The following is a 23,147-nucleotide window of genomic DNA, read 5'->3' on the forward strand; positions in this document are numbered from 1 at the left end:
GAAATAACTAGGAAGATTTTTTTGTTTGTTTAAAATATAACTAATGCTCCTCGCCTAGGAGGGGGAAAAAAAGAGATAATTTAATTAAATACTAGTAATCAGTCCTTGCTGTGCTTCAGAAGCTCAAATCATATCATCTCATTTCATGAAACCTCTGCTATTTTTCTCTTTTCCAGTGGCCTTTGCAGAGACGTGTAACTGCTAAAGGAGGTAGTATGCAAAGTTACCATTGCCTGAGCTGTACAGCTCTGACACAGCAATAAGAATTTATAAAATCTCTAAAATCACTAGTGCCTTGAAAACCTCTTCCAACACTTAGCAACTTTAAAAGAAATAAGCAAGGGCATCACTGCCTGTAAGTGCTCCCATTAATGGTAAGTTGATGAGATGCATAAAAATACATCAGAGCACCTCACAATCCATAATTAGCATTATTTTTGCAACATATCAGAAAAGTAAAAAAGTAGTGTCTGTCTTTTTATAGATGGGGAACCGATGAAACTAGTATAATTGAGACACATGCTTTAATTAGAGTTGCACAGGCACTGCGTGATAGCAAACCTATCACAGATTGTCTGCTCCAGAAATATAAAACGCAAGTTTCTGAAGAAAAGGGCTCGAAACTTATGATTGCCTAACTCAAGGACAGCATATCTTCTTCTGGACCAGAGGCAAAAGCAGAAGGTGTAACCTGTAGTTTGTCTTGTTTCCTTCCATCCCTTGCTGCCTGTTTTGCATGATTTTACATACCCATTCTCTGCACCCAATGTATTTATGAGAAGTGAGAGGAGAAATCTGTTCCCAGGTGTTATCCTCGTTTGTCAGAAACTGCCAAACTACCAGGTAACTTACAGATTTCACTGAGAACGTTTGATCCACCCTGAGCTTCTTAATGCAGCCTCCAAGGAATCAAAGGTGAAGCCATTTAAGGGCCCATCATCGCAGTCTTTAAGATTACACATCTCCCTGTTTAATATGCTGAGTTATACTCACCTAAGCAGCAGCACGGGGCTGTTGACACAGTACTAGGGACTGATTTATCCTGCAGGCTAATCTCTAATGAAATTAATAATTTTAAAATCTATAAATAATGTGTGACTATAGACTAGCAAGCTATTAACGTTACTATTGGAATTCAGCACTTTAAAAGATATATTATCACTTTGTTAGTGGGAAACCGGAAACGTTTTCTGGGAAAAGCAGGAACAATAAACCTTTCAGTAGAAGCCCCTGAAAATGATTCCGATAATATGATTTTTATGATATGTAAAGTATTTCCACCAGAAATGGAACAAGGAGGAAGCATAATGTGAAGGGGGTCGTGTCTCCACCCTCCTTATAGCAATGACAGGGTCTTATTTATCTTGAGGTTCCAGTAAGGGATTCATTCCCTGTGTGAAGATACAGTTTTCAGGCAAACCTTGTGATTTACACCTCTGGTTTGAACTCTCCAGCTGACTACTTAGCCAGTATTGAATACATCTAACTCTCCCAGCTAACACTGGGCAATTTTTTTAAGGAAGAAACTTCATGCATTAACAGAACATGGGCTCAGAGACAAATCTAGGCAGGATTATCAGAAACAGACAACAGACAGGTTGTGCGGCTTGCTGTAAGGCACAGCTAACAACATCAAGGCACTCAGCCATCACCCCAAGCCCAAAGCTGAAGCCTGGGACACTGGAAAAGCAAAGCAGACACCAATCTTGTTCTAGCTTTTTTAGAATACAGGAATGAACAGCTTATAGATTAAAAATGGAGGCAGTGCTTTCTTCCTCTGATCGTGGACAATTTTTGAGGACAATGGAAGAGGAGCTTGGATCTGCTGTTTATCATAGCATATTTGTTCAGTTCTTACAATATCCTTCCAGCTCAACAGGACCAAAATAAAAATAATATAGGCCATACTCCTATAAATAAATTATGATTGCAATTTAATTATCTTTCCAATATTTTCTTTTAAGGTGTTAATACTGTTAACCAGCCTTTTGGTCTGGTTATATTAGGACTGTCCTGGTTGCACTGTAACTTGCACAGTATGGTATTACTACCACACTAAATAAAGTTATACACAAATTTGGAATGTACAAAATACATGACTTGATAACCTACAATATTATGAAATCTTTTCCTAAGCAGGAATTTAAAAATGTCTCTGGCAGTGTAATATTTATATCACCACATTTTGTCAAGCATACATAGTAACACATAAGTACTCCATTCAAACAGAAGCATAATCCTTGCAGAAGATCCTACCCTCTGTGCTTGTTAATTCTGTTCCTTAAAGCTTGTTCCTTCTGTTCCTTGATAATACAGTACACCTTTAGTGACGATCCATGGCTTAAGCCATGTGGTTCAGTGATTTTAAACTAGTGAAGATGTGCAATAATCATCTCTGTGCTCTGTTACATAGACCTTGGTTCTGTTAAGAAACTGAATTTATAGTAAGGACCTGTGTTTGCTGGATGTAATGGCCATGCCTGTGACACCACTGATCTCCAGTCAGAGCATGTTGCCTGTTCCACTGCAGTTACCCAAGCAGATGAACACACACATGGAGATTCTGTGGTGCAGTCACGGTTTGTGGAACTCTTTGAAGAACATTCCCTCATTAAGCTGAACCTTGAAGCCCCAACAGCAAAATTTAGAATGTTTGGAACAGTTAAAAATGTTGCCCTTCAATTACAGAAGATAGGGGTAAGCAGGGTGGAGTAGCCAGGGCACTGGGAAAGGCTCACTCTGTTAGAAAATCTTATCTTTCCAAAATTAAGAAAACATTTACAAGTAACCAGTATTATGAAGTAGTAGTTAACTCTCTACAAATCAAAATGAAAGTGTTAGAAGGCAGGGCTTCATTTTCAGACTCAGAGAAGGATTTGCATGCCAAAAAGTATGTCTCTTTCCTGCTTCCGCCTGCAAGCTTTCCTTCAATTATGTTTTCAGACTGCCATGGTTAGATTACTACTAGCATTGGCTTATGAACAGGCTGAATCTCACAATCATCTGTGATCTATTGCTACAACACCTACAACTTCTAGAACTGGAAAAGACTGAAGGAGTTGCAGGCTCTGTTTCCAGTTTAACAATGGTTTTTTGCATGATGCCCAGCACAATATTTGGAAAAGAATTAGCAAAGTATTTTTGTCATTGTCATTTTGTCATTTGATAAAAAATACATCACAGTGTAGGTGAAGATTACTTTTCAAATGTAAGGCAAAGTTTGTGGATAACTATATTATGGCATAATTCCTAATACTATATTCAACACACATGATCTCTTCTTTCCTAATGAGTCCATTTATGCAGAGGGGTAACATGTTTCTTGGAATTTGTATCTAAAGCAATGTTATAGTAATTCATTTACCTATTAACTTCTTGGTAAGAACTGATAAAAGGTTTTAAAATGCTCATTCAGGATGATCAAGTCTGGAATGGAAACTCTGGTATTTGGTAGTAACAGTAAAGCATTTACGGTACTCACATAATGAATTACCTAGTCACCAAGTGGAGCACTGGAGATGAATACAGAATGACTTTGACGTGGTTGACAATATCTAAGAATACCAAGATACACAATTAAATCAACAGATGCCTGATGGGCTTCTTTATGGTCAGGGGAAAAGTGAGTGATTCAATGATGCTATCTTCTCCTAGAAGTTTGTGACCAATTCATGAAAAATAACCTCTCAATCAAAGTTTGCCAGAGTGACAAATTCCCCAAATTGCCAAAGGCTGGCTTCACTCAGTAATTTCTTTAAATGGCTTGCAAAATTCTGCTCCCCCCAGAGTTGTACGGTTAGCAGCACGACAGAGAATTCCACAGCTACAAATCTCAGCACCACAGAGCTGGGGAAGTTAAACACTTAAATTCTGGAAGTTTTTCTTCCTCAGAATGGGAAGGATAAGTGAAATCTTTGCTTCCTGTTCCCCAGGTTATAGGTATCAAGCTCCAGCTGACCACTGGGAAAATTTCAGAATCAGTTATTCCTCCTGTAATCTTAAGTGCAGGTGTTAGCCAAGAGAAATTTCTCCTGGATGTGCTGACATCACTTTAGCCTGTAGGACTTCTTACAGCATCACCTTCTCAAACAGCACTCTGATCCTCCCACAGTCGAAGTGAGTCAGTGACAGAGAGTTTGTTGCAGCAGGTCTGCTTCCAAGACACTAAACAGGGTGAGTCACATCAGCTATCTTGATACTGTCACAACCTTTATTAGCTTTACAGCTACCATGAAACACTGATCTTTAGAATGGAAAAGATGATAGTTGATGAAGTCAAGTGAGGGTTAAAAGCTAGTTATTACTGACAAAGGGCCCATAATATCAGCTTTTTCCTCCTTTGACAGCAGCTCTCTCCAGTAACAGCACAAGGAAAGGACCTGTTTCTGAATGAATGTACGTGATTTTTTTTTTTCCCTTGCATGAGCTGAGAAGAACTAAGGCGAAGATGCCTCTCTTGAGCAAGGGGTTGGATCAAGGGACCTCTAGAAATGCCTTCCAACATAACATTTTTCTGCAACTCCACGACAGCAATTCTTTCTGTCCTTCATGTCTCCCCTGCTAACTCATGAAGCTACACGAAGTTACTGCATAGGCTCCATGCATTGGTCTATAAAGCAGCTAGCTCAGAGACAAACACTAACCTGTTAGGTGCTGTTTCAAGGTATTTTCACTCACCTTCTGTGTCATCCACCACCCTTCATTTTTTGGAAGAAGCCAGCCTGGGAAAGGAGAGAAGCTATTGCACAAAGCTAAGTGGGCAAGATACACATATTCCACAACAGCTGTATTTCCCTTCCCTATAAAACCTAGAACGTAGCTTTGAATTTGCTGGACAGGATAACTTTTTTCAGTCAAGAATGAAAAATCATGTTACAGGAGATAGGTCTATAAAAGTACCAGTTCACTGCTCAGTCAAAAAAATGCAAATCAAATCCCAGAAATTATTTAATACAATCCTTTATTCACTGTATTTTTTACAAAGGAGCTGGATTTCCTTTTAAAAAAAAAGATGGATGCTTTCTAACTGCAAACAGGCTTTGCTCATTTTCTACTACCTTTCTGAAACCTCGATGCCATTGACAGAGAAAAGGGTTGCAAATCATTCTATCAATGAAGCAGGTAGATAAGCTTCTTTGAGGGAGCTTCCTTGTCTGCGCAGGCACAGGAAGTAATGTCCTTACTCTGCTTCTGGTGGAGACTGCACCATTACCACAGTGACTTCACCCCTATCACACCTGAGTTTATGCAAGCTTGAGAGTTGCATAAAACTTTGCCCTGCCCAACCAATGTTCTTCCTGTGAACCTCTCTATGGGTATTCTGCAGGCCAGAAGGAAAGGCACAGACATTTGTTGCAACTTGTCAATGATACACACAAATCACTATAAAACATAGAACAGAACAAAGGTATTCCAGTGCCTCACGCTGTACCTCATCACTTGAATGTGTTTCACCTCCAAGGACTGAGTGCTAGAAACTATAACCACATTTACACTTGAGAACCTTGGTGGTCTAGCAACAAACGTAGTGACTTCAACATTGTATGGAAATATGCGCCTATTTTTTCAGATATGTTTCACAACGAGAATTCAGCTTTTGCTTGCATAACTTCAAATCCCCAAACGTATATTTTACCTTTAGCTCCTGTTATGGCTAGCGAAACTTGTTCTGCTTCACATTGTCTCTCTTTCCTTGGAACAGGATAATGTGGATCTTGGTGACCTGATGTTTTCACTCTGCTACCTTCCAACAGCTGGTAGACTAACTATTACAATAATAAAGGCAAGAAATTTAAAGGCAATGGATATCACAGGAGCATCAGGTAGGAGTGAATTTAATGCTCAATGTGGATTTCTGTCCCATTTCCCTCCTGAGTCACAGAATTCAGCACTGTCAATTCTCAGAATGATTTTTGAGAAGAGGGTTCTTATACTGCAAGCTCTTGAGTTACTTGAGTACAGGAGTTTCTGAGAAGTAAATAATATATTTTAGTTCATTCTGTTGCAACCAACCGTTTAAAATAATCTGCTCTTAAAAAGACAGCAAGATTATTATTTCTAAAGCCACTGTGATTCAGAATAGCATGAGTTGGCCAAACTGCATTCATAACACTGGGAATTTGTTTGTACAGCAGACTATTTGTTACGGCTGTGGCACAGAGGCAGACTGACCCCCTCTGACAGTCTCCGAGAGCCACTGAGCCAATTCTGCTGTTGTTGGCTTATGGACAAAACAGAGATCATCCCAGACTCCTTTCAGCAACCCTTTCAAAATTTGATGATGAAAACAAGAAACTAAAGTAAATAAGAGTTCATAGATGACTTCTAAATACTAGCAGGGAGTTGTAGAGCTCCCAGAAAGGAGCTACAAAGAAATAGCTTTTTTTACTACATTCAGAAGTTTAAAAATAATTATTATTCTCTTGAGAAATATAAGCCACTAATTGTTACACTTTGAATTATATTTAACCATACATCAGTAAATCCCACTGTGTAAAATATTGTCATCTTCTGTCTGTCCTACAAATCTGTACAAGTAATTAGGCTGTTATAAATAGGCTGATGCACAGGCTGTTGTATAAAAGAGTCATGTATAACATGGTTCAGTGGATATTTTAATACTCTTTGAGAAGTCAATACACAACAAGAAGCTTCTTGATCTTAAATTGTTCATTATAAGCAGTCAGCCAGGTAAAGCTTTCAAAGCTCCATTGCCTCCCAGGCATTCCATGGTAATAAAGAAGCTCAGATTCCAGTCAGGTCCAGGTGACTAATTCTGCAAGCAGGTATGGGCATACAAAAAGGTTGCTCCCTTCACTTTCCATGTATGTTTGCTTAAAAACAGCAAAAGAAAACCAACGTTGTTCTTATGATTCACACAGATCCCTACGTGAAGGTTTCTTTAATGTGTGAAGGAAGGCGACTAAAGAAAAGAAAAACTTCCACCAAGAGGAATACCCTTAATCCCGTTTACAATGAAGCCATAGTCTTTGACGTCCCTCCAGAAAACATTGACCAAATTAGCTTGTCGATAGCTGTTATGGATTATGACCGGTGAGATACCTGTAGCTGTAAAATAGCATCATCTATTGGCTTATAAAATCTTGTACAGTAGATTTGCATCCAGAAACAAAGTTATGATTATTTCCCAATAAGTGGGAAATTAACGTCATTTAACTTTGGTAGAAGACTAAAATTTCTTGTATTGCCAGGCAGAATTTCCTTTCTAAATTTTAAAATACATATTTGCATCCATAACTGACATAACTAAGCTGCATATATGCTTACCAGAACTGAAATAACTGAATCAGACAGTCCGCACACTGATGTTCTGTTTGTGCACAGCTACACTAACCCCTCAGACACACGCCTCCATTTCTAAAATTGTGGCCTACAGTTTACTGTATTTGCAACTAATTACAGAACACAGGCAAAGAACTTTTTATATTCTTCATGCAAAAATATGAAACAAATGCACACAGACACACAGTGTATGCTAATGGGGAAAATACTAAATTATTCTGATTACTGGGAAATACAAAGAGCAAACCTACGTATTTTATAGTTCATTACATTTTTCTGGCAAGAATTAATTCTAAAAATCTGTGATTAATGTTTCTAATGAAATATGTGAATGATATAGTTCTAAAGGTAAAATTTTAAGAAAAAAATATTATGGAACATTTTCACAGTGTAGGTCACAATGAGGTCATTGGAGTATGTCAAGTAGGCAACGATGCAGAAAGTCTAGGTCGTGACCACTGGAACGAAATGCTTTCATACCCTCGGAAACCCATCGCTCACTGGCATCCTCTTGCAGAGGTAAGACTTTTATTTCTTGCTTCCCTTTTACTATAATTGTGAAAATTCTTCCATATGGCATTAGAAGTTGGATAAAATTTTATGAACAAAACCAAGATCTGCATGCATGCACTGAATCCTAGAAAAGGGCTTGGAAACACCGATGTTAAATGTCAAACATAACACGCAAGTTAAGCCTGCTCCTTTCAATTTTAGGGGCACAGAAAGTAGTTAATGTCTTTAATATATACATGAAAACACCAAACATTATACACTGGATTAAGGGTTTGGTTTTGTTTTTTAAATAGGATCTTGGGTAACTTTCACTGATAATTGATATAAAGAAATCGACCTTGTTTACAGAACAACCAAGACCTAATTTTTTTATATGTAACAACCTAATCTGACTTCTTCTCTTGTAAGAATATATCATCCATGCCACTAGCACATCTCAAGGGATGCCTAACTGCACTGAAAAAAAAATGTTTAAGTGTCTCTGGAGATCTGAGGCGTTGATAAGAATCCACACAATCAGAAAAGCTTTTCAAGGTTCCTATGTTTTTTTGTTTTGTTTTGTTTTGTTTTTTGTCTTTAGGGCCCTATTCAGCAGAAATGTTATGCAGGTCTTCTGCGCTTGGATGGCTGCCGAAGAGGCTTCCTCACCCTTTTAACCTATTCAGCAGAAATTTGGCATTCCTGTTGAACTCTTTCTTAGCCATATCCTCAGGGGCTATTCCACAGAGTCCAGTGGGGTAAAGATGTCCTTTTAATCCCTCTGTCTAATCCTCTCCCCAATACAGGGAATGCAAATCCTGATTCACGAGACACAAAAACTCATCAAAGATCTAACTAAATTGCTTCCTAAGAGTGACCATGATTTACTTTTATTGTTGTTATCACTGGCTAAAGTCAGGCAGTAATCCCAGTCAAAAGAAACTAGTATGTTTATGAACAGCCACAACGTTACCCCCAATGCTGAAAGACAGGAAAGACCATTGTATTCATATCAAGCCACAAACAATGCTGTAAGCACCTAATATATAGAGGCAGGCAGTTTGCAGCCTCTCTGCATATACTTTATGCATTGGAATGCAACCTTGTTACTGGAACGCAACTGAGGACTTGACCCATTTGGTTGTAAGCACTAGCCCTAGGCAGTTCCATAAATAATTGTCAGGCAATAGGAAGATGCTACAAAATGGCAAAAATACCACAGTCTTGCCCTGTCTCCATAAGGCATTACATTTACCGGTGCCTGGGGACCACAGCAGCACAGTTTCAGCAGGGAGACCTTTGAGTGCTCACAGGCTCTGTTGCAGTGGGAATGCACCATGCCTTTTCAGAGCATGGGTGCTGCCAACATGCAAGTATGCTGTGAAAGAAGATCGAGCAAACTGGGGCAGCTCCACCTATATCTTTGTGCCCTCAGTAACAAGCTAGGTACTAGCTGAAGTGCCACACTTGAAATGCCTACCTGGGCATGTGGGAGCTGGGTTTAGAAAGCACACCACCCAGCTCTCAGCTGTAGCCAAGCATTGATAGGAATGGCTTGACAAAGCACGTGAGGAGTAGTGTAATGGTTACTATTTCCCAGAATACGAGAAGTGCCTCTTAGCAGAAGTTGTCTACATCCTTATATTCAACCTGTCTTCCCTCTTTGATAAATTCTATTGCAGCCAGAGCCCACAATTAGGTTTTGACAGCTCTTCCCTTTTTACAGGCATCCTGTTCTTTTCATACATGCCTGGCTAACTTCTTTAGATTTCATTACTGTGGATTGCTTTTCACGTCACTGAGCTAAACAGAGACATATTTTTTTCCTTCCCAGGAATCAAGTGGGGGAGGGTGTCCAGCGCATCCAGGCTGTGCAGAGAAATATATACACAGCGTATCATTTTGGTTCCTGAATCAGGATTAGACTCAGCGAGAGCTTCTGGAACCTCTGTGGCCACAGCCATAGGACCCTGAATATTTGCTGAATAGGACCCCCAGTCTTCTACTGTGTGAAGAGCTATTGGTTTCAAGTAGTGTAATGTTATCCACTAGTAGCATTAATCCTCCAGCTGACACTATTGCTCCTGATAGATTATTTGTATGGTCCTAAGCATAACCCAAATTCAAGTCATAATTTCTGTTCATTAGGATAACCCAGGTTTTACAAGCAACGTGATAGCAATGAAAACCAACAAATATGGGAAGCAGCAACAAATATGGTTCTTGTATTTGCAAAAAAGGTGCAGTATTGTGAATGGATAGCTTTCTAAATAATTTTTTTTCAAGAATGATTGTCATCAGACATTTATTTTTTGATGACAAGTTGCATCCTCAGTATCAGTTGGTGCCTCCTTTCACCTTACATGAAAACAAATTAATATGGTTCTTCGCAGAAATCCTTCAAATCTGAAAAACTGAAAAAAAGTTCTGTTGGGTGAGAACAAGATACATATGGTATTTGTAATGACAGTATGTTCTTTTAGAAAGAAGATAGCCATCTGTATAACACGGAGGTTGTTAGTCCTCAATCTTTGTAGATGATTTTCCAGTCAATGTTTCTTAGTTGTGTCCATGACGCTGCAAAAAGTTGGAAGCATATCACAGGTGGCTATGCTTTATCATACACAAAAGCACACGCACGTGTGTGCATGTGCACACACCTCCCCAATGTCATTTTAAAATGTTGTTCCAAATATATAGTGCCTGTGAAGTCTTTCTTTATTATTTGTAATTTAATTAACTGTGCTATCTTACATGATGGTATATTGTAAATGCTGACAAATTCTGACCATTAAAAAAAAAAAATTAAAGCACTGAACTCTTTCACATGATGAAATCTATGCCCCGGAACAAGGAGCCCTGGGATAAATTTTTGCCACTTAGCCATGCATGGAGTTCTCTCTTCCTTCAAACTTTTCTAGAGAGAATTTGATTCCAGTTTTTACATGGGGATTTTTATTTTAAAAATGAAAATGCAAAGGATGGGTATTTTATACAGTCTAGTTGCCTGCTACGTACAGATAGGGAGCCCTTGTCTTTATATATAGTTCAGATAAATTTATGTGCACACACATTGCTTCATATCTTGTATGTGTTGAATGCTCACCAAGCATTTTGTGTTTGCAATTTTGCTGACACAAATATGCATGCACAGATTGAAGAAAATATTTGAAATTTTGATTCAAAATCTGAAAAATTAGTTTTATAACCTATCAATTGAGGATCTTCCAGAAAATGAGAATTGCTAATGGGTAAAGCACAGCTCGACACTTGCAGGAAATCTTGGATCTGTTGTAAATGTGTGCTGCAGCTATAAAGCAGAAGTCCTGTAAGTACAGTAGTTTTCAAAAATCTCATTACATGCTATGGAGAATACAGCTACCACATACAAGGATACACCTGGCAAACTAAACAGCTTTTCAAAACCTGCCCAAGCAAAATTTCAGATGGGTAACTGGGCATTTCCAGAAGAATGAAAAATACAGGTATAAAGTTGCCCTGGCAAAACTATTTCACTACACTTTCAACTGAAGCTTCATATCAGCAGGCCAGTGATACAATACAATGTTCATCTCTGTTCATGCGTGATCCTCACTTCAGGTAAAATCCTGCACTCTTTACTCAGGCCCATCTCCCAGGAGTCAACATGGTGAGATGTGCATGAGCTAAGAAGGAGGACCTGTTCCTTTGGAGTAGAGTTCTTTGATTTCCTGGACAAATCATTATACATGCATCCCTGCCTGGAATGCAGAGCAGGCAGCTGCACGCTTTCTCACTGCAACGTTAGCAACAGTAGCTTCTGTAAAAAGGAAAACACCTATACAGCAGGCTCATTTTGGGTCCGTGGAAGAGTGCAGAAGCCTTTGTAAGATTTGTCTCTAGCAACTCAAAGGGGCATCAGCTGAAAAGTGGTATCGTTATACTTGCCAGTGTTTTTTATTTTATTACCATACTCAGTTTATTTAATGCTCAAGGGTCTGGCATCAAGAGAATGATTTAGAACACAGTTCTATTAAAAATAAAAAAACCCCAAACCTCTATTCAGTGAGCATTTAAAGTGGAATCCAGCACACCTCAAAGGCTTAGGGATGAGGAAGAAAACATAATTTTTTATTAAATTCTCTAATTTTTGATGACTCATGAGTTGCAAACTGTTACTCAGGCTGTAACATTACTATGTGCTTTTTACAAATATCTGCCTTATCATAGCAGTGCATATCTGGAATGATAGCTATTTTCTATATTTGGATACTTCACTTTTCACCTTTATACTCCACTTAACCAATGCTATTCTCTAGACCTGAAATATTTTCAGGTTATGGTTCTGGTGGGCCAGTACACTGCTTCTGTCTTTGAACTGCAGTACAACAATACAACAGGACACTGGAAGGAACAGAGGATCTATTGCTACAAAATCATCTGGAAACCCAGAGAAAACCATGATCCCAACACTGTTCAGTCTTTCTTTTCTGAACTATGATTCTCAGAGGTAAATTAGTAGAAGGCTCACAAGAATAATTTCAATCTGCAACCCTCATTTGTTTTCTTATTTCTTGTGAATGCATAATTACGCTGTATGACAAGTATCGTAATTCTAAAATAGAAAAGGAAATCCCTTAGACATGCATCTCAGCAAGATTTTAATCCCACTTCACTCATTAACAATGTGCTATTAAACTGTTACTTTTAGTTTTCCATAACACGCCACCATTTCAGATGTTGCTATATGAAACAGCAGTGAGTGCCAATGGGAAAGCCTTCCAAGCTAGTGACACTGAGGCAGAGTATAATGGACAGTTGTGTGATATTCCCATGCCAAAATACTCACAACGCAACCCTTCTGCAGTTGAGTGCTCAAATATTTCTTTATCTGTGTCCACTGAAATCACAAGACATCGAAAACATTTCTGGTTTCTTTTGTTTCATTTTCCCCTGTAAATAATCCTGGCAGTGGACAAACACACATACATCTTCATCTGGGGAAGCAGGGACTACCAGAACAGAAAGCAAAAACCTGTAGTATAAAAGACCCAGGGCTCAAACTGTTCCTACCAGTCAATGCACACTTCAGCTTTCTATGCCAGAGGATCCGTAAAACAGCAAAGCAGTACAGACGAGAAACTTGTTATACAGAGGTCCAATTTAACTTAACAGTAAGGGAACTGCTGGTTCAATCCAAAGTGAGACAACAGCAAACAGCAACACAAAAGGATGAAAAATAAGAGGTTATTTTAGTCCATCCTTCTTGGCTTGAGGGGATAGATGTTGGGGGTTTTTTTGGTTGTTTTTGTTCTTTGGGTTTTTTTGGTTTGGTTTGGTTTCACTTATGTGTTTTTAAACACCAAACATGATATGTAGCGATATCAACATGAGTACCCAAAGTCAGAGACACAAGAGACATATTTATGTGTTTATCACTTGGCAACATTAGAGCACTGAGGGGACCTATTTGCCATTAAAAAAAAAACAAACCTGCAAACTCTCTTTTAGTTTAAAAGTAGCAAACAATAAACAGGAAGGGAGAAAGAAGACTGGAAATTTGTTTGAAAAATCTGTTTGACCCAGTTAGAAATCTATCTGAAATTCCTTTGCTGTTAATGCATTTTGTTTGAATGGAAAGAAGTGAAAAAACATAGGCTAGGTGACTCAATCTGAAGTGTCATCAGTTAAATGCTTTCTTCCCTCTAGAACAGTGCATGGTACATCTCAGTATCAAGTGAGAAAACAACAGCTTTCTTATCTACAAGGAAAAAAGCATGTAGAGAAAGTAATCCACAATACTGTAGAATTTAATAGAAGCCCTCTGTGCTGGGAAAAATGGCAGCAGGACAGACTTAGTGTCAGCTTGAATCTTGCTGCAATTAGTGCAAGGCCTTGCTTGCAACCATAATTCTGTTCTAAAGTGACCGCCTTACAATATGTGAACCGAGCTGTGCAAGGTGTGAATCATCTTGTAAGGGCACTGCACGTTCAGGGCTGAATAGTTTCAAGAGCTGCTTTTACAGTTAATTTCTAATACAGTGGGTTGGGCAAGGAACTACAGCTGGAAGTTCTCCAGAGTCTTGCAGTTCTCTGAAAGGACCTCCATCTCCTTGAAGGTCCGTAAAGTGCACTGATCCAGATGGCCGTGACGGACACTATTCAGGAAAGGTATCATCAGGACATACCTCAACTGCTGACTGAACACAGCACACATGGCACAGAGAGGAAGATGACATGAGGACTTGTAAGCATCTGGGCTGTTCATTCGTTTGTTTTGTCTGGGTTTTTTAGTTCCTTCTTCTTTTGCTCAAACGTAGACATTGTAAAACTGGAATGTTTTATTCAGTTGCATGCTGGCCAGCTCTCATTTTTAATACCCATTGAAAAGATGTGTAAAGAGAGGTGTGTTGTTTTGGTATACTTTTGTTTTTAATAACACATGAACTTTGTACTATGCTTTATTATTTCTTGTTCAATAAATAGTCCTGGTATCTCTATGTTTCATGTCTAATTTTGGAGAGTAGAGTCATACCTGTATCAAGGCTCTCTCTATTAGGTGGGCATTTTGTTTGTTTAGTAGAAATAATGCATGATTCCTTTCGCAGTGATGGTTTGAGGGACAAAAAATTTCTTAATTTTATAATATGTATTACAATCTTCTAAACACAGGTAAAAATGTACTGTGATTTATTTATATAAATCTAGTCTGAACAAATAAGTTTTGATCTTAATAAAAACTCTGTAAGAAATTGTGGAATTGTAATTTATTACTATTTTGTATTTAATATATTAAAGTTCAATTCATTACTCAGAAAGACAGCAAAAACTTCGGAAATGTTTTAACTCAATTCTTCTCCATAGATGTTGTGTTTTGATAAAATAAATGAAACCAGAGAGACAAAGCTGTTAACATGACAGTTATTTTACAGCACTCAAACATAATTTGGGGGTTTGGATACTGAAACCTCCTCTTATTTCGTCCCATGGCCACAATCATCATTACAGAAAGATTTTTAGAGATATCAAACATGAATCTCATATATACTTAATATTAAGAAGAAAACCAAGAAGCTACTTGCTTCGACCAAGAAGCTTCTACCAAGTGACAGTGTGTTAAATTACCAAAATTAGTATTTAGCATGGCAGGCTAGCAAAATTAGCAATCCTCCTGTCAACACCTGACATGTAGCTCAGGGAAATTCCCAGGGGTCCCCTGGCAGAGCCCAGAAACAAATGGAAAAGAGAACACAGATGTATCTGGTACGACCATACAAACTACACCTAAAAAGGCGATATTCTTGTCTTTTTTCCTTGTCTTTTTTCACAGCAACTGAAATTACGTAGCAAGGGTTGTACACGTACATGACATCTAATTAAGTAAGCGTTTCTCTGTCTCTTTAGGGATAAGCTCAGTCTCTTCTTATTTGGAAGAGCTAGCCTACTTGCACATACTGCATTAATAAAGGACCGCTGACATACAAAATGTGGCACAAAACAATAATTTCATGCAAGTAAGAAAGCATTGAATATAGTTCTGTTCTCTTCTTGGGACTATTTGATACCACAGACACATGGAAAAAAAAATGAGAACACGCCTGTAGCTTTGAAGTTGATATTATCCTTAATAATGGCAATAGCTTTAGGCTCTACGTGGACTCCTGTTTTGTGCATTATATACGGGTACCTGCAAAGGAAATGGTGCTCCAGACGGCTGGCGTACCAGGATAACATGAGAGATGGGAGATTAACGAAGGAGACATGTACAGGCATTTGGTCCCTGGCAATGAATGTGGTGCTAATTATCCCTCTCTGTCCCATAAGCCACTATAAACTAAACTACACTACAGCAGAGGAAGTGTATGAACTTCAAAATTGTTTTTAATGTCTTATTTTCATGTTTCTATTTCTTTGTTAAAAAGTAGGCAAAAGTCTTTTCCTCTATCAAAACAGGCCCACACATCTCTCCTTTCAAGACACTTTTCCAGCAGAATCATCCTTTAAGCCTTTATATGTAGCCTACAGACTTGAAACAAAACTCCATTAAGACTAGGACAGATGAAAGACTGATTGCAACAGCCTATTAACGAACTGAAAGTGAGAAGCCAAACGTCAAGAATCCTCACTGAAAAAGCCTAATCAATAGCAAGTAAGACATCCCACATAACATTAAACCTGAGAAGCCTAATGATCCTGCACAGCTAATACCCAGTAAGATGCAAATTAAGGGAGATACCTTGTTAATAACAAGCTTTACTAGCAGCTGACTATGCCTTTCCACAGGGGAACGCCTAGTGAGGACACACAACAAATTCTAGAAAACGCCTGAAGTGATGGAACAGGAGTGTGAGTGCAGAGTGATGTCCCTGAAGAGCCGAAGACACGGGCTGTTACACTAAGAAATCAGTAACTCAGAAAGTAGCAGAGACACAGAACATGGCCGAACCTCTGCATCTAAACACACATGGTCAAGCTGGCAAACTTTGTGACTCCAAAAGTAACCTTTCCAGGAAGGAAATCACATAGCGTTTTGTACCGCAAACTAATTCCATTCATGTCTGACAATATTGTCACTAAAATTTGTCACGGTGGGCCCTAACAGAGGTTTCTACTATAAGCAACATGCAAATTTTTATGAGACTTGTGATGTAAATTCTAAGCAAAATAAAAAAACACCTCGCTGCCCTGGAAGAGAAATCAGTAGATTGAATGGGGCTGAATCCTTCCCCTGCATGGCTTGTGCAAATAGGAGGTTCCAACAGTCAGAACTGAGAGCTGAAATTGTCCCTGGGTACTGACAAGAACAAAGCCTATTTCAAGCCACTGTTTTTATCACCCCGATGGGTATTCTAATATTGCCATTTAAACAGCATCAAATAATTCACTGGGTACACTTATGCATTTATCATTTCCAAATTAATTAACCACACACTTCAGTCTGGTCCACCACACCATCCAAAAAGTCATGGCCTTAAACCACTTAATAACTTGCAAATAACATTCAGTGAATTTATGTTCCAATACAAGAACAAGTAGGAAAATCTGTAAATGTTCCATAATGTGAGATGTGCCTGAACAGACAGTCTGGTTCAAAGAGACTAACTAAAGCAGCTTTAATAGTAAAGAATCATTTAGAAGTGTGAGAAATGTCAATAAGCCAGCTAGTGTTAGATCCTTACCCAAAGGAAAAAATGTCAATAAAAATATCTTTGTTGGGGAAAGCATTCTTAATAATAACAACAAAATTCTATACTGATCTTTTATAAAGTTTTTTTAATTTTCAGTTTAGCAGGCAGAATTCTCTTTCTGGAATGTTACTATAACTATATCATCTATATCCTGGTAACTGACACAAAAACATTCTTAAAACAATAGATTAATAGAGTTTAGCTACATTAAGACTCCAAAAAAAGAAATATAATTTTAAAAAACATCTTTTAAAAATGTAACAGTTTTGGACATTTTGAATGACTGTCACCTTTTTTTTTAAAAAAAAAGATGATAGTTCACTACATAAAATAAAAAAATAAATCACTAAATAACATTTCATAAATAATCACATAACTTAGCTTAAAAAACAATTCCAAACTCATCAATCAGTTCTTGTATCTTACTGAAACTCAATTCCGAATATTTACTGTTTTAGTAGAAATACCTCTTCCTTCTTCCGGAAAACAATCTTTTGATCATGCTACTGGTATTTCCTCACTTCAAAACCTCAGCTTTCCAAACGTGATGCCATTTTACTTTCAGTTCAAAGTGCTTTAATATATACCACATGTTTCAGGAAAAGAACATTAAGAATTCAAGAAGTCTTTGCTAAGTCTGGCCCTGGTCCCCTCTCCTCAGTTACCCTTGAGGAATCTCAACGCTCCTAGCTTTGGCAGGCCATGTAACAACATACATAATTGTGAAGTTCAAATAACTTTTAAAAGATATTCTGCTTCATCTTGAATCTCATTACTAATATATTACAAAAAAATAAATCTTTTAAATTTAATGGAAAAGGAATTTGGGACCTACAGGAACTGCAAACATCTGTAAGTCTTATGGCTGCACCAATTAGAAACATAGGTACATTTTTGGTAAATAAATAAAATAAGTTTAGGCCATCACAAATGGTAGAAGACTCCCTAAATTGGTACTATGCATCAAAGGTAGCAGAAACCTACTGTATGCCTGGGATGATGATTATACTCTGTTCAGTAGCATACAGTTCCAGCAACGGTAATTGGGAACAAACGTTTTACTACTATGGATGGTTTTCTTGCTATTGGTAGCAGGAGCTAAGGTTTTCTCTCATATTTTCCCAAGTTAATTCATTTCTGGCATCTTTAACCAGTTGTTTGTAAATGTCCCAAGACTTCTTCCCTTTCTATACTACTTGAACTACTTGAAAAGTTAAAGTGCGTTGAAATGGAAGTAAGAATTCTCAGTATGACACTGGAGCTGAATCTCTTCTCTGTGAGAAAGGACAGGAAGCTATTTCCTCCTACTCTTAATTTAAATCCACTTTAAATTAAAATTAATTGTTCCAAACACTGCCAAATAATAGGTTGAGTTCACTCAAAAAAGAAATTCCTGCCTTTCATCAGTAGCATCTTTAGGTTTGGGTGTGGGGCTCTGCTGAATCGCTTTTTCATTTCCTCCAATTTGTCTGAGAACTGGGATGCCATTCTCTCCCACTCTCCTTTCTGCTAAGGCAGAATAGCACATTTCAGCAAAACCTTCAAAAAGACTGGAGATTTTCAGGCAAGATCTAAGATGCTTTGCCTTGGAAATTCCATTGCAATTAGAAATAACATCTAAAGTTGCATCTAAATATATGCCCAATCAATTTTCATTTTAATTGTCTACTGCTTTTACTTTTTTTCCATTTCTGATATCTGCCTTTTCTTCTCCTCTTATTCTTTCCTCATCATCCTTCCCTCAGTGATTTTTACTAGACGGATGGTTTCAATCATTCTCATTCTTCATATATAAGGAAACTTCTCTGAACACGTTGATTTCTCCTGCAGTTTTCCCAGTGAGACCAGGTCCAACAGACAAGACAGGCAATGAGCTCTTTCAACCTTTACTCATGGTTCGTCTGCTATTACCTCACAGTAATAACATTTTCATTAGAAAGGTGTGTGTTTTGTCTTCAGGTAGCGGACCAAAAGTGTAGGGACATAAGGGCTGCTACAGAATGTCAGAACATGGTAGAATAAATTGCCAGATTGAAATTTAATGAGTTAATAGTAATAGCCAGGCCTGAAACACTTTTGATGAATGTTGCAAAATCCAAGGTGACAGCAAATCACAAAATCAATAGCTAGTCATGTCTGTTCCTAAAGACATCAAACATTTGTCAATACATGTGAAGTTTGAAAAAGTACATTAATAAAATATTTCGGGTCATAGCAGAGCCTGAAATGTCAAAGCATTCTGACAAAAGTAATGTTCAGGAACACAGTAACGTTTGCTCTCAGAGAGCAAATGGACAGGCAAGAGAGCTGTGTTTAGAAAAGGTGTTACCAGAGGATTCAGGTGAACTAGCATAATACTCTATCCAACTTCCCAAATAACAACAATTAATTGAGAAATATCTTCTGGAAGTTTTATTTAAACCAAAGGCACAGCAAACCTCTAGTTTACTATCTTTAAGAGAAAGGACCTCTAAAGAAAGGAGATTTGGATTTACTACTCTGGGTTAATTTCCTTTCCCCTTTGCCACATCCTGTACCTTCTAGGATCTGTTTCAAAAAGGTTAATAACATGAGGCAAAGCAAAAAACCTGAAATCTCAAAATCGTTATTTGTTTGGGATGCTTGAGTAAAAAGCACGTTTCAGGGCATAAGACAAGTCAGCAGCTCTTCAATGTGGGAGGAATGCAAAACATCATGCATCTAGTACTAATGATTGCTAACTACTCCAAGAAGTAAAAGAATTAGCTGATTTTCTGTTCTGCTGTCAAGACCCTATTACACATCCTTTTAGGTATATCCTTCTGAATAACTTCTTGAAAACATGCATGGAAACAACATATGTACAATATGCATGCTCATATGCCGTACGAAGAGTACACCCCATATGTACATCAGAGAAATATTTGGGTACACAGTAAGCTATGGAAAACAGAACTAGGGAAATCCCGAGTCGGGAAGGCTGTCTGTTTTGCTCTGGACAAAACTATAGCTCCTGTATAATGTGAGAAACATCAAACCAGTTTACAGCCACCACTGCCCTTCTCTCCTAAATAGGTTTCCTGTAGGAACATAGATATAGTATCACACCTTTGCTCACGTCTCTGTCATTTAGTCCTTTGTTTTACAAATAGAAACATGTTACTATAAAGAAAAACACGTCTTGGTAGTTTCTTTCTACATCGTTCAGAGCACCAGATGACAATCAAGCAAGATAAAGGAGTGGAAGAAAATCTTCCTGTCTCCTTAGCAGCTGGCATGTTGGATTAACTTCCCCCAATTCTTTTCCATGTAGAGTAAGCCAATAGATGGCAAGAAATTTAAAGCCAATCCCACATGAGCTGACTCTATGATCAGCCTCAACAGCACAGAAACAACCTGTCTTTTAAGTTCATAACAAATTTCTATAGCACATTCTGAGAGAGTTCTCCTATATGGCTCTCCAGAACACAGATTTCACTTTACTTGTCCTATACTCAAAGCAACAGGTATAAAATGAGCTGCTGTAAAGGAAGGATGAAAGTACCTTAGCATATCATCTCCATTTTATATATGGAGTGCAGGAGCACAGAGAAAAATAATATTAACATATTCATTCAGGTGCCAATTCAAAAACTAAGGGTGTGGGTTTGCAATAATAAGCATCTTGGAGCAGGTTATTTCTGCAAAATAGAGTACTGCACAAGCACAGGTATTATGCTAAGAGTTCAGTATCCTCCCTCTAAGGAAAGCAGTCTGGACACAGACAGAATACAAGGCATGACGAATCATGAAATCTGCAACATAAATAACCTGCTTAGCATTGTATAGGAACTCTTTGGAAAAAGCAGGCACAGAGCACCCAAGTTACTGGCTTCAGCCAGGAGACCCTCCTTTCTCTTTGGAGAATTCCCAGCCTGATGTATCATAGCCTTCGTGTTGCCTCAACAAACAAGACAGTGGTCGAATAGACAGGTGATTACCACACATCCATCATTACTCCAGAGAATGCAGTCTGCTTTGAATATGGCAGGAGCATGGGGAGTAGAGGTAGAATATGACATTATCTTGTTCCTAATCTGCATTATGTCTCTTATCCAGACTCTCCTAACATACTATTACTGGAAGGGCCTTCACAGTATGTTAACAAGCCTCAATTTTTATCAGGAAACAGTTCACCCTGACTCTTTCAAGCCCCCAAACGCCAACACACAGTGATTTTTATGCAACACAGTCTGCAAATGAAACCTGAGCTTTTTGACCCAGAAGATTCAACACAGAACTTAAAAAAAAAAATTCCACCAAAACCACTGTTGTGCTCCATGACAGTGAACCCACATAGAGATTATTATACTAATACATATAGTACTCTTATAGCAATTCATGTACCTATGCAGGATGCCACATTACCCTAAGTGACTAATTAATCTTTCTGCCTTAAGTGCTCCAATGGTGGTTTTTTGTTTGTTTTGAATTCCAAAATAAGTACAATGGGTGTGCTGCAGACTGTGCTTAAAATATCATCTGGTTTGTAATTACTGTCTGAGACCTAAATTACAAAAACTTGTCACTCCATGAAAAGTTATAATTATTGAAAAGATCTTGTCTGCATAGTTTGTCTGCATGCTCAACCATCAATTAAATCATTACCATCTAATCCTGCTCATAAATGGAATTTCACAGATTCCCAAATTCCTGAGCGTACAAAAATTTGTTTCCAAGTAAAAAATTACCACATTTATAGAATGACTTAAGAAAAGCCTACTTCTTCTATGGAGATCAGGGCTGCAAGCAAAGCCTTTTATCTCTTTTCTCAATGAAAGGACATACAATTGCCAAGATGCTAATTAAGGGGTAAAATCGAGTATTGTTTATACAGTGCAGGTAGGTGGAATAAAGGCCAATTCAACTCAAATGTGTGTGCAATGCTGAGTTTTGTAGGGTACCACACAAATCCCAGCTGCATCCGCCATCACAACTTCAGTCTGGCAGCATAGCTTTTGTACTCCAGAATTTTGCCCAGACTTCCCAGTTTCTACCTTCACGGATGTAATTTTTTTTTTCCCCTGCAACTGTCCACACACATCTGACACTCATAAAGCTTTTGAGCCCAATTCTTCATTCTGATATGCTTACGAAAGGAACAGGACAGTAGAATGGTAGCAGAAGCACACATCATCTTTGTGCTGCCCAGGGCTGCATGTCAGACAAACTCGAGGGACTGGTATATATTTGAAGAGCCTAAAAAATATGCTTGGTCTCTTCCTGATCGTCTTCCACCGACTGACACAATTTCTATGCCAAATGTGACAGCTCAAAACCAGCATAATGTCAGGGATGCTCTGCAAGGAGTTAGCGGAGAACTCAGTGTTCCATTTTGGGGCACTTGTGGAAAGAACCACCAGACTACAGTAGGTGGAGGCGGCATTTATTCTTCTCTGATGGGCTTTTAAAACCTTCACACCACTATCAGTGCCTTGAAGCTGTTGGGAAGGCTGTGTGAGACCTTTTTTTCAAATTTTTCCCTTATGCTGCAATGTCTTAAATACAGATAATCTCTGACACAAAGACTTCTTTTTCTCCAATATAAAGAATGCTTCATCCCTTTACTGATGGCCAAAGGAAGGTATCTAGAACAGAAACTGTTATCCAAATTCCCTTAGTGTCATTCTACTGGCTCCAATTTTGCTGCAATTAGACTGTGGCAAGAAACCTGTCAAAAAATTTCAACTATGCAGACATTTTATTAATTCACTTAAGATAAACTTAGCTACTTTGTTTACTTTTCAACAGCATGAAAAAGAGAGCCTGGGAAGTCAGCCGACCAGCTGGTCTGGGTTTTCAGCTACCTAACCCATGTTGTACAGCTAAGGGAGAAAAATACTTATAAAGGATAGCACTGTTGAAGTCACTAAATTTCTGTTGTTTGTCAGCTGGTAAAACTGCTTTATTGTCACAAAGCTACTTCAGCAGACACCCGGGACTACATATCTATATTTGAAGAAATGTTATTCTGATCCATTTTACTACTTACATCAAATGTTCTCCAGTGATCTGCATAGATACTTGAAAAACATGCCTCTCAACAATAGAAATGTGAACAGAAGTCAGTCATGGATTTACTTCTAAAAGCAGCAGTTAACTAACGCTCACTTGCTATGTATAGTCTGTCCCATGCTAAAAAGAACTGACAATTCCATTTACAGCTGT

At 38.2% G+C, this 23,147-nt stretch overlaps 1 protein-coding gene across 4 annotated transcripts in view; it reads left to right on the top strand.

Moving 5' to 3' along the window:
• The window catches only part of SYT9 (synaptotagmin 9), a 73,114-nt gene extending 58,586 nt beyond the window's left edge, over positions 1 to 14,528 (top strand). Inside the window, exons 4-8 of one of the 4 annotated variants that reach the window (XM_087744216.1) lie at positions 5,702 to 5,822; positions 6,882 to 7,053; positions 7,692 to 7,821; positions 8,396 to 8,552; positions 9,629 to 14,528. In XM_087744216.1, the coding sequence (XP_087600342.1) occupies positions 5,702 to 5,822; positions 6,882 to 7,053; positions 7,692 to 7,821; positions 8,396 to 8,503 (531 nt within the window). In that variant the 3' untranslated portion in view covers positions 8,504 to 8,552; positions 9,629 to 14,528. Of the gene's footprint in view, positions 1 to 5,701; positions 5,823 to 6,881; positions 7,054 to 7,691; positions 7,822 to 8,395 lie in introns of all 4 variants that reach the window. The other 3 variants (XM_087744211.1, XM_087744224.1, XM_087744234.1) reach the window with 3 other exon arrangements.
• Positions 14,529 to 23,147: the final 8,619 nt, after the last annotated feature.

Source organism: Nipponia nippon, unplaced genomic scaffold (genome assembly GCF_047370975.1).
Source record: "Nipponia nippon isolate SJK-2023a ecotype South Korea unplaced genomic scaffold, ASM4737097v1 scaffold_10, whole genome shotgun sequence".
NCBI classification, from domain to species: domain Eukaryota; kingdom Metazoa; phylum Chordata; class Aves; order Pelecaniformes; family Threskiornithidae; genus Nipponia; species Nipponia nippon.